Consider the following 12,190-nt stretch of genomic DNA (forward strand, 5'->3'; position numbering starts at 1 on the left):
TCAACTTTTTCAGTAACATGGCACATTTCAAATGAGACAATTCTACAGCGCACCCATGGGGTGATATGGTGGCACCATTGTTTGCACTGCTGCTCATAGCACCAGGGACCCGAGTTTGATTCCCAGCTTGCATTACTGTCTGTGTGGAGTTTGCACATTCTCCCTATCTTTGTGTGGGTTTCTTCCGCGTGTCCTGGTTTCTACCCACAGACTGAAAGATGTACTGGTTAGGTGCATTGACCCGAACAAGTGCTGGAGTATGGCGACTAGGGGAATTTCACAGTAACCTGATTTGGTTTTATTATTGTCACATGTATTAACATGCAGTGAAAAGTATTGTTTCTTGCACGCTATACAGACAAAACACACCGTTCATAAAGAAGGAAAAGAGAGCGTGCAGAATGTAGTGTTACAGTCATAGCTCAGGTGTAGAAAAGATCAACTTAATGCAAGGTAAGTCCATTCAAAAGTCTGACAGCAGCAGGGAAGAAGCTGTTCTTGAGTCTGTTGGTACGTGACCTCAGACTTTCATATCTTTTTCCCGAAGGAAGAAGGTGGAAGAGAGAACGTCCAGGATGTGCGGGGTCCTTAATTATGCTGGCTGCTTTGCTGAGGCAGGGGAAAGTGTAGACAGAGTCAATGGATGGGAGGCTGGTTTGCATGATGGATTGGGCTACATTCACAACCTTTTGTAGTTCCTTACAGTCTTGGGCAGAGCAGGAGCCATACCAAGCTGTGATACAACCAGAAAGAATGCTTTCTGTGGTGCATCTGTAAAAGTTGATGAGAGTCGTAGCTGACATGTCAAATTTCTTTAGTCTAAGAAAATAGAGTGTGTTTCATTGCAGTGTTGGTGTAAGCCTTACGTGACTAATAAATAAACTTTACTTACTCTAGCAATGTGTCCCTCGCTAAATTCCAGCTATTTACAGTGGTGCTTCTCATTGAAGTCTCATTCTTTCTGTCCCTCCCTGCTTGCTGAAGCGTCATCCTAAACAGTCCCACTCTCTCTGCAATTGAGTCTCTTTTGATCCCGCTGTCTGTGCTGAAAACCTCTTTAGTATCCCGCTGTCCCATTTGAGAAATATCTTTTTACACTGCACTCTCCTCACTGACATCATCCTTTCACACACTCTCTGAAGTCCAAGAATCCACTCTCCTCACTGAAATCTGCTCTACAGGGCCACTCTCCTTCTGTTCTTCTCTCTGAAGTCCTGCTCTTCAGAACCGTTTTCCCAATTTAACTCTCGTTCTTGAAATACAGCTTCTGGCTGGTGTATCACTCTTCACCACATGTCTCTCCTTGACCCCTGCACTTCATTCACAGCCTGGCTCTCATTCCTTTAGTCAAGCCCTTTTTTTGCTACTCTTTGCTCACTGACTCTTCATACCCTGCTCTGCTAGTTTACTTTTCCCTCGAATTGCCCTTTAAAGGATCCATATTATAGACCCTTTAACCTCCAGTGTCAAGATATGTTCGCAATTCCTATATTGATTTCCTCCCACCCTCAACTCAACCAGCAATTTAACCAGGAAAACAGCAGGGTTACCTCAAACACATAAGTGACTTTGAATCATGTGGTAGGGAAAACAACTGAAAAGAAACCTCATGCTATCTCAACTCACACAACACAGACAATCGCCAGTATTTCATGGTCCCGACTACAATATTAATTCTGGGAGGAGAAGTTATAATTCCAAATATTTTATTTCATATTTCAAAGTAGTGAGTGGTTATTGTGAAAAGGACTAAATTAGGGAAAAGATTTTTGGAAATGAATGTTGTTGTAAAAGTCAGTAGCATGTAAAACGTTGCATGCAAAAACCTCAGCCTCTCCCAGTAACTGGGGCATGGGGAGACTTCAGATTGAAAGCTTCTCCTAGTTGAACTGCCACAAACTTCAGTTTGTAACAAAGCCCATTTTAAAGCCAGGGTAGGGCACTGTAATATAAGCTCCTTTCCTGAGTCCCTTTGTAAGATGTTAGCACCAGATTAAGTCCGACAGGTTTATTTGAAGTCACAAGTTTTTGGAGCGCTGCTCCTTCCTCAGGTGAGCGAGTGCCTACCCCGGTCCAAAGTCGGCATCTCCACATCCTGAGTCACTTTTGACTGGGGTTTTGTCAGTCATGGAAAGGGATCGGCTCTGTGTCTCTGGCATCACTGATGTGCATCCGCAGGTCAGCCATTGGACTTTCACATCTGATACATCCAGACTGAGTTCAGACTCCCCAAATCAAAGCACAGGCCCAGATTAACACAATCAAGCTAAATCAAAACAAGGGCATAAAGCTTTCTTGACAGTCTCACAAGATCAATACGATTAGCTTCCACTCTGGTTCAATGGGTTCTCAGATGACTGATAAGTCCAATGTGTAATCTGCAGACCCTACCATATGCTGTTCATTTGCTTTGATTTATTATTGTCACATGTATTAGTATACAGTGGAAAGTATTGTTTCCTGCATGCTATATAGACAAAGCGTACCATTCATAGAGAAGGAAAGGAGAGTGCAGAACGTAGTGTTACAGTCATAGTGAAGCTCTAAGTAAAATCAACTTAGTGAATACATTGAATTAGAGCATTGTTAGAGAATTTGAAAGAGTTAGAATCAAGTTTCAGAAGCATAGAACAGGAGTAAAAGATAAAATTAGATGATTTGCTGGGCACAGCTTGCAAGAAGCTGCTTCGTTCCTAGTAGATGAGTTGTTGGGAGTGTTGTGCACTCTTTGATGCCTTGACTTTGCCTTTGTGTGCTTCCAACAAGGTCTCTCAATGCGTTTAGTATCTTACCAGATGAACCTTCTCTACTTTGGTTTATCACAAGACAGGGACTCCCATGAGTAATCAGAGATGTTTCCATTATTCCTCTGGATTTCAAAGTGGAACAGTTGCTGGTGTCAGACAAAAGTATAACATGTACCTACTAACACCTCAATAATGGGCTTGGAAAAGGATGTTGTGGTTCAGCATTCACACAAGTGTTGTCTATATACTGAAGCTGGGGTGATTTTAGCTTTGAACAGTTTCCCATCAGATCTGTAGAATATTTCCATACTTGTGGGTAATTTTTTTAAAGTGCCTTCATAGGATGTGGGTGTCGCTGGCTGGGCCAGCATTTATTGTCCTTGAAGGGGGCATTAAGAGAGAACCACATTGCCCTGGATCTGGGATCATATGTAGCCAGACCAGATAAGGACAGCCAATTACTTTCCTTAAAAGGACACTAGTGAGCCAAGTGGGATTTTTTTAATCCCAATTACCAATTTATATTAATTTCCTTTGCAATTTACATTTCTTAAATAACAATGACTACTCTTCAAAAGCACATCATTTCCTCTAAATCACTTTGAGACATCTTGTAAATATCTTTATAAGTGCTAGTTTTTCTTTTATTTTCTTTTTACCTCATATAACTGGTTTTCCCCTCAGCCCACTCACCGTGCACCTAGTGGCTGGATACAATTCCAGACCTTTCGACCAAGACCTCTTTCTCCCTGCCACTCTCTAAGCTAACAATAATCAGTTAGCTTCCCCCTCCTCCTCTGAGCCACATCTGGGCCAATACAAACCACAGCACTGATCATCAATACCCTACTTCATTGACTATGTTTGGTCAATGTTCCCTTTATTCCAGGGCCTTCAGCTCATTTTCTCTCCCACGAAGAATTAATTTTGTCCTTCCACCCTTAACCAAAGAAGTTTTCAAACCCAGCCTGCTCAACAGGAGTAGCATTTCACTATTGGTCCCCCTTCCAAAGGCTCAGTCCTGATTCATGTTTTGCCTACGCCCGACTCACTAGGGATATTATTCCTAGGTTCCTGCTCCCTTCCTCCACAGCCTGTACACCCATCCTACTGACTAATAAACATCCAATCTCCTTCTTCCACCATTTGAATGGACTTAAATTGAGAGAGATGGATACTTAGTCAGACCTTGATGACCTCGTGCATCAGTTGCATTTTCTTGTTTACAAGTTTATGATAGGCTTGGATAGATTCATAGTCAGAGTCTTTTTCCCAGAGTCAAAAGGTCAATTACTCGGGGGCATAGGTTGAAAGTGAGAGGGGAAAGTTTAAAAGCGATGTAAGGGACAAGTTTTTCACTCAGAGGGTGGTAAATGCCTGGAACGCTCTGCTGGAGGTGGTGGTGGAAGCAGATTCTGTAACAACATTCAAAAGCCATCTGGGTAGATACACGAATAGATAGGAATTAGAAGGATATGGATCATGTAGAAACAAGAAAATACTAGATTAGCGAGGCATCTGTGTCGATACAGACTTGGTGGGCCGATGGGCCTGTTCCAGTGCTGTACTATTCCTTGTTGTCTTTGAAAGTAAGCATACAGATACAGCAGACAGCAAAGAGAAATGGTATGTTGGCCTTCAGAACAAGAAGATTTGAGTATAGGAATAGGGATGTCTTACTGCAATTGTACAGGGCGTTGGTGAGGCCACATCTGGAGTTTTATGTGAAGTTTTGGTGTCCTTATCTAAGGAAGGATGTCCTTCCTATAGATCGGAGTACAATGAATGTTCACCAGGTTGATTCCTGGGATAGCAGTTCTGTCATATGAGGAGTGACTAAGTTGATTAGGATTGTGTTCATTGGAGTTTAGAAGAATGAGATGGGATCTCAGAGAAACTTATAAAATTCTGACAGGATTAGACAGGGTAGATTCAGATAGAATGGTCCCAGTAGTGGGAAAGTCCAGAACGATCCTCATATTTTGAGGATAAGGAGTAAACTTTTTAGAACAGAGTTGAGAGTTTTTTTACTCAGAGAGTGGTGAACGTGTGGAATTTGTTATCAGAGAAAGTAGTTGAGGCCAAAACATTGTGTGATTTCAAGAAGGAATTAGATATACCTCTTGGGGTTAAAAAGAATATTGGGGGAGGGGGGGGAGGAAGAGGTGGGATCAGGATATTGATTCCATGATATGGAATGATCAGCCATGATTGAAATGAATGGCAGAGCAGGCTTGAAGGGCCTGCTTCTTTTTTTTATGTTTCCTGCCTATTTCTTTCTCTATCCACCACTGGTCACTTTTTGCTCCATTCTCTCTATCTGCTCCTTTCATCTGCTGTCAACCCTTCATTGTTATGAGCCCCGTCACTTTGGTATTGGAGCCTACATGCAACATCACAGGAGCTTAACTATTAGTCATATAAATTCAAAATATTGAAATTGATATGATGTGCACATACAGTTACAATGTTTTCTTAATAGTGATTTCCAGCTATAACCCCAAATTGTACATTGTCAACTGTCAGTTTTGCTACTGGAGTGGTAATTCTGCCACATCTCCTAAAACATCACACCCCTCAGCTGAAAGTTTTACTTGGTCCACAACTTTATCATTAATTAAATGGGTGAGTGAAACAGGTTCCAGCAAAACAAGAAGTCTTGATAATTTGCATAAGAGGTTCTCATCAGCAAATGTTAGCTTTAATGACAAATTTAACTTTTTCCTGAGCATAAGAAATGTCATTGGCCAGAAACATCAACTGCTTCTTTTTCTCTCACCGCAGCTGCTGTGTGACCTGCCTTTTGTTTTCTGTTTTGTATCTACAAACTAGGATTCAGGGTAACCAAGGAAGTGTGGAGGAAATGGGGCGAAGGTCTCTCTCTCCTGCCTCCAACCGTTACACTGTAAATGACTCCATGTTTGCGAAGTCAAAGAAAACCCACGACTGAAAAAAACGTACAACAAAGCTGTGTGTGCATGGAGAAATACCACAGCCCATTGTGAAGGCTCAAGGAATAAAATAGTTTTGATGTTTTTGTACTAATATATTGAAAGTAGGACCACACAATAAATATTTTCCAAAAACATCTGTCCCAATAAAACATATAGCAATCGTTCAGCAACTCCGAAATATTTGAATTATTTAACTTTTTTTCACAGGTGGGCTTACCTGGTGCATCTCCCCGGCAGTTTCCTTGCTTTGAATTCACACTTGCTGCATCGATGACCTTTCTTTCCAGAACTTTCCAGGCTTTATTTCTCGCCTGGATCTCCAGGTTGATCGGGAGTCTCGCCTCAAGCTTGTTGTCATGACGACTCGGTTAGCCCCGCGCGCCGTCACGTGGGGAGGAGCAACAAGGGTCGCCGCGCGTCCCGCGTGATCCCGTTGCCGTGGTGATGGCCGTCGGGACGTGCTGACATGACGGCGGTGACGTCGGCACCATCTGCGCGCGTCGACCGGAAGTGGTGCGCGCACCGCCGGAGGAGGAGAGGTTGAAGTGGGCCTTCGGTGGCTTGATTTGATGTCTGTCTGCTACGCGCGGCTGCATCCTCTTCAACGCTTATAATTCCGGCTGCCTATAGAGGCAAAAACTCCTTCCGTGCCCCAGGAGGGGAAAAAAGTTCAAAAGCGACTGAATTGCCCCTTCTGTATAGCTACGTCTGGATAATTGGCCTGAAGGAGGGAGGGGGCAACTCGCGGGTTGGACGGGCCGAAGGGTCAGTCAGTCAGTTAGTTGCTGGTCGGCAGACGTGTTTCCCCGACCTCTCCAATCAACCTGTCACTTGTCTCTCACCCAGCGGCGGTGGCTGGCTACCCACGCACCCCCTTCACCTTCTTCCAGCATTGTTTTGATGTCGCTGTCCCTGTGAGAGACGCTGCCCCTGCTTCCATTCCCTCCCGTCTCAGAGCCGCCGAGTGATGAGCCAGGCCCTGGCCCGACCCTTTTTGCAAGCACTTGTTGACCCTTCAGCCACTTGCCGACCATGGCCGCAGATTTGCAAGCCAAGTATCAAAAACTTGCACAGGAATACTCCAAGGTGTGGTTGGTTGTTTGGTTGCTCCGCTGATTTCTGTTGTTTATCATCATTTTTTTGGAAATGCTGTGAATCTTGGAACAAGTAATTTTCCAGTGCTGCCCATCTCTGAACTATGGAATACATAACGTGTGTGATTTGGGGAATCTGATTTGGTTTTGTTAATTGCCATTAACGTACATGCAGTATTTTTAAAAACTGGCAATCGCAAATCGTGCAGATCGTAATAAGTCACTGCTAAAGTATATTTAATACTTCTGAGCTTTTCTTGTGCACTACCAATACATAAAACGAAAAAGAGTAGCTAAAGTAAACATTCGCCCTTTAGAGTATGAGAAGGGGCATGTAATAACTGGAAATGAGAAAATTGTTGAGACTTTGAACAGGTATTCTGTGTTGGTCTTCATGATGGAAGACAGAGAACATGCTAAAAATTGATGACAGGATGGCTATGGCAGGTGAGGACCTAAAAATGATCATGATCATGAAAGAAGCAATGTTGGGCTAGCTAATTGGGCTAAAGGTAGATAAGTCTCCTGTCCCTAATTGAATGCATCCCAGGGTACTAAAAGAGATAGTGGAAAAAATAGCAAATGGACTAGTGGTAATTTATCAAAATTCGCTGGACTCTGGGATAGTTCCTGTAGAGTGGAAAACAGCAAATGTGACGCCACTATTTAAAAAAAGAAGGTAGACAAAAAGTGGGTAACTGTAGGCTGGTTAGCTTAACATCTGTAGTAGGAAAAATGCTTGAATCTATCACCACGGAAGAAATAGCGAGACATTTGGATATAAATTGTCCCGTTGGCAAGACGCAGCATGGGTTTATGAAGGGCAGGTCATGTTTGACTAATTTGGTGGAATTCTTTGAGAACGTTACATGGGCAGTAGACAATGAGGCACCTGTGGATGTGGTGTATCTGGATTTCCAGAAGGCATTTGATGAGGTGTCGCACCAAAGACTGCTGCATAAGATAAAGGTGCACAGTGTTATGAGTAATGTATTAGCATGGATAGAAGATTGGTTAACTAATAGAAAGCAAAGACTGGAGGTAAATGGGTATTTTTCTGGTTGGCGATCAGTGATTAGTGGTGTGCCTCAGGGATCAGTGTTGGGACTGCAGTTGTTTACGATTTACATAAATGATTTGGAGTTGGGGACCAAATGTAGTGAGTCAAAATTTGCAGATGACGTTAAGGACTGGCAAAGTGCAGAGGATGCTGAAAGTCTGCAAAGACTATATAGATAGTCTGAGTGGGCAAGAGTCTGGCAGATGGAGTATAATGTTGGTAAATATGAGGTCATCCATTTTTTGGTAGGCCGAACAAGAAAATGGACTTATTTAAATGGTAAAAAGTTGCAGCATTCTGCTGTGCAAAGGGACCTGGGCGTTCTTTTGCAAGAATCAGAGAGTTGGTTTGCACATGCAGCAGGTAATTAAGGAGGCAAATGGAATTTTGTCCTTCGTTGCAAGAGGGATGGAGTTTAAAAACAGCAAGGTTACATTGCAGTTGTATAGGGTGCTGGTGAGGCCACACCTGGAGTACTGTGTACAGTTTTGGTCTCACTTGAGAAGGGATATACTGGCACTGGAGGGAGAGAGTTGGCTTATGAGGAGAGACTGAGTAGACTGGGGCTATACTGATTGGAATTCAGAAGAATGAGGGGAGATCTTATAAAACATAAGAATTTGAGGGGAATAGATAAGGTAGAAGTTGTTGCCACTGGCAGGTAAAATGAGAACTAGGGTCCATGGCTTCAAAATAAGGGGAAGCAGATTTAGGACTGAGTTGAGGAACTTCGTCACACAAAGGGTTGTGAATCTGTGGAAGTTCCTCATCTTATTGAATGGCAAAGCAGGCTTGAGGGGCCAGATGGCCTTCTCCTGCTCCTAGTTCTTATGTTCTTACTGAGGATTATGTAGGAATAACAGTTTAAATGCTGAAAATTCACTATCTCTAAAGAGAAATGAACAGGTTGCTAACGTTTGGAGCTTGTAACCTTTCATTTGTGTAGTAATATTCTAGTGTGGATAGTTGAACTGTCAAAGCACCTTTTGAAACGTGTGTCTTCAGCTGTATTTTTTATCCATTCATGGGATGTGGACATCCCTATCTAGGTTAGCATGTTTTCAGAAAGTGGTGGTGAACTGCTGCAGTCCATGTGGTGCAGGTGCACCCAGAGTGCTGTTGGGAAGGAAGTTCTGAGATTTCGATTCAGGGACATTGCAATTCCAATAAGTGTGATGTGTGGCTTCGTGGCTTCAGATTATAGTGTTCCCACGTGTCTGCTACCTCTAACGTTCTAAATCATAGAGGTTGTGCTGTCTGAGGAGCCTTGTTAAGTTCCTGCAGTGCAGCTTGTAGATGGTCCACACTGCTCCCAATGTGTTGGCGGTAGAAGGAGTGAATGTGAATGGGGTGCCAATGAGGTGGGCTACGTTTTCCAAGATTGTGCGAAGCTTCTTGAGTATTGTTGGAACCACACTCATCAAAGCAAGTATAGAGTATTTCATCACACTCCTGACTTGTGCCTTGTAGATGTGGACTGGCCTTGGGGAGTTGCTAGCTGCAGGATTCCTAACTTCTGACCTGTTCCTATAGTCACAATATTTATATGGCTGGTCCAGTTCTGTTCTGGTCCCTCAGGATGTTTATAGTGGGGGTTGGGTTCTAAAATGGTAATGCCGTTGGATGTCATGTCTCTTGTAGATTGTAATTTCCTGGCATTTGTGTGTGTGTGAATGTTAAATATCAATTGTCAGTCCAAACTAGGTATTGTGCCAGTCTTGCTGCATTTGTATATGGACTACTTCAACTTCAGGTTCTATGTAACACCAAGTTACAGATCCCAGTACCGAGTTGTAATAGAAACAATTTGAGATCTTCAACAAGAAGCAATCAGCAAACTGTGTTATGCAATGCTACTGATTTAATTGTAAATCATGCATTGTCTATTAGTATAAATACACTAAACGTTGCTTCATAGTGTGTCAGGAGGAGTTAGTTTCAAGTGCAATGAGTATTAAAGAAACTAAGGATTATGTGAATTCTTCAGAGGGGTACCTGGGTGATTTAGCTGCAGGATGCTGTGGTTTGCATTCTTAAAACATGTTGCAGGATAAATTTATACTGAAATTATTAAATCTTCAGATACTCTTGATCCATTGTGGAGCTGGTTTAACATGCGCTATGCTAAGTGTATTTATATGCTGTGGTGGGTTTCAGGTTCATTGATTAGTCTCATAGGTGAATTCTTGATTTTAGCTCCACCAGTGGTTGGAAGTACTGGAAAGAGGCCAATTGTTGTTTCCTGCCCATTATAAAAGAATGGAAAATAGATTGGGATAACTAGATTTCCACTCTTGTGTTGTGACCATGCAATTTTGACTTGCCAGCTCTAAAATAGCATTAAAAAAAACAGTTTAAATAGGTTGTCTGCTTTCTGTAGAGTTTGAGTAATGATACAAGGGAGAGGACATGATGTCAATTAATGTTTAATTAAAGATTGTAACTTTTCTATCAGAAGCTATTACATTCTTTGCATTTTTTACTACATTCTTTTGCATTTTTACTAATTAAAAGAATATTTGTGAACACTACTATTTATAGCATTAATTTTTATCTTTAATAATTTGAACATATCGCATGAGAAATTAAATCCATAACTTTATTACAGCATTCTCGTGATGTGCTAAAATGTTTCTAAAAAAATTTATAACTCGTTAAATTAATGTTTACTAAAATTTAATGTTGAGAATTCCCATGATAAAATATTTACCACTTAATGTTTCAGCTTCGGGCTCAGAATCAAGTACTGAAGAAGGCTGTTGTGGATGAACAAGGCCAAGGCACATCTTTAAAGGTATGGTTTGACACGCTAGTACAGTAATGTTACAAGATTTGATGCGTCTTCCAGACCAGATGATACTCTTGTGGATCTAAGTGATACAGCTTCATTTGAATCTTGCTGTTTAAGCAGAGGTATTGTCTTGTTGCAGATTTCTAGTGGTTAAATTATTCAATTTAAAGCTGTGCATCTCACTAAATTTTTTGCAACATTCAGTTGAGCCTTCCTGACCCTGATTTTGTAGAAAATGATCCAAGTGGTGTGAATGAGAAAATGGCAAATACAACAATTTAGGATTCAACAACAGTAAATTGATCTTGAATAAGACCAGGTTGATCTGATGTAAATTGTATAATTGTCTGAGAAATACATTCCTGAATGTTTGTGGCAATGTGGGTGGTAGAGTTCAGTACAAAAGATTAATGCAAATTATCTGCTTGCCTGTATGTTGTTTGTGAAATCTTGTTGTGAAAAGTAGTATACAAATAGTTTTTAAAAACGATTTTGTGTCATCATCATTTTTATAACCATGTTTCCTATACCACTGAGTATAGGATTGCCTCTGTGCTCACTAAGCTGTATTGGCTCCTGGCCAAGCAAAACTTCTGACCTATTGAGCATCCCCAATTTTAATTGCTCCACCGTTGGTATCTGTGCTTCAGCTGCCTGACTTCCAAGCTCTGAAATTCCCTCCCTTAACTCTTCAATTCTCTACCCCCTATTTTTGTTTTACACTTCTCTTAAAGCCTACTTCTTTGAGTGAACTTTTAACTCTGTCCTAATGTCACCTGATATGGCTCAGTCCCTAATTTTGCTTCATAGCGCTGCTGTGTCACACCTTGATAAAGGCACAAATGTGCTATTATAAATACATGTTATTGCATTTTACTCCATTTGTTTTAACACAACCTTGAGGGTATTTTCTTCTGTCCAATGTTAACCAATGCAATTGGGAAGAATTTTCATACGTAAGCATCTTTGTATTTTCCTATTAGCAGCCATGTTAATTTCACTTGGTGGAGTGAGAGTAACCTTGCAGGCATGAGAAACACTCGGAGGGAACTGGCTAGACCATATAAAGCACTGTTGGTTCCTGCTATTATCTTTCAAAATTACTCAGGTCATGATCGTTCTGAAATTCAAAAGTAACATCAGCTTTTTTTCTCCACTGCAAGTCATCTTAAACCCCTTTCCTCTGCTGCCTCCAGTAACAAATGCAACTTTATCACAAAGATTGAGACCTTGCTCAGCTGCTTCCACTACTTTCCTTCTTTCCCTGACCAAATTTTCTGTAAGATTCCCCCTCCCCTGAATTTTCATCTTTCTATAGTTTCTCTATCTCCCTCTCGTCCTCTCCAAGTTCATCTTGTCAATAAGATCCATCACCTGTTCTGACCCCTTCCTGCTAACTATTCACCTTCTGTTCCTGTCCCCCATGTTAGCTAGTCCAAGCAAACCCTTGGACGACTCAGTGCTTGCAAACTGATACCCTTTCTCTAATCCTTGAGAATGCTATTTTAAGTCTGCTGATCTTTCTGATTGCTCTTTCCTGTAAT

The 12,190-nt window shown here is 41.6% G+C and overlaps 1 protein-coding gene and 1 long non-coding RNA gene across 6 annotated transcripts in view; one reads left to right on the top strand and one right to left on the bottom strand.

Annotated features, from left to right (window-relative positions):
• Positions 1 to 6,042, bottom strand: part of LOC145351058 (uncharacterized) — a 150,138-nt gene extending 144,096 nt beyond the window's left edge. For all 5 annotated transcript variants that reach the window (XR_013888311.1, XR_013888308.1, XR_013888309.1 and 2 more), the window contains exon 1: positions 5,919 to 6,042. This is a non-coding gene — a long non-coding RNA (uncharacterized LOC145351058). The remainder of the gene's footprint in view (positions 1 to 5,918) is intronic.
• Positions 6,043 to 6,211: 169 nt separating this feature from the next.
• Positions 6,212 to 12,190, top strand: part of ppp1r21 (protein phosphatase 1, regulatory subunit 21) — a 68,001-nt gene continuing 62,022 nt past the window's right edge. Inside the window, exons 1-2 of the mRNA XM_080200657.1 lie at positions 6,212 to 6,787; positions 10,581 to 10,649. Coding sequence (XP_080056783.1) covers positions 6,734 to 6,787; positions 10,581 to 10,649 — 123 coding nt within the window. The 5' untranslated portion in view covers positions 6,212 to 6,733. The remainder of the gene's footprint in view (positions 6,788 to 10,580; positions 10,650 to 12,190) is intronic.

This window comes from Carcharhinus amblyrhynchos, chromosome 12, assembly GCF_965287045.1.
Source record: "Carcharhinus amblyrhynchos chromosome 12, sCarAmb.v2.hapA, whole genome shotgun sequence".
NCBI classification, from domain to species: domain Eukaryota; kingdom Metazoa; phylum Chordata; class Chondrichthyes; order Carcharhiniformes; family Carcharhinidae; genus Carcharhinus; species Carcharhinus amblyrhynchos.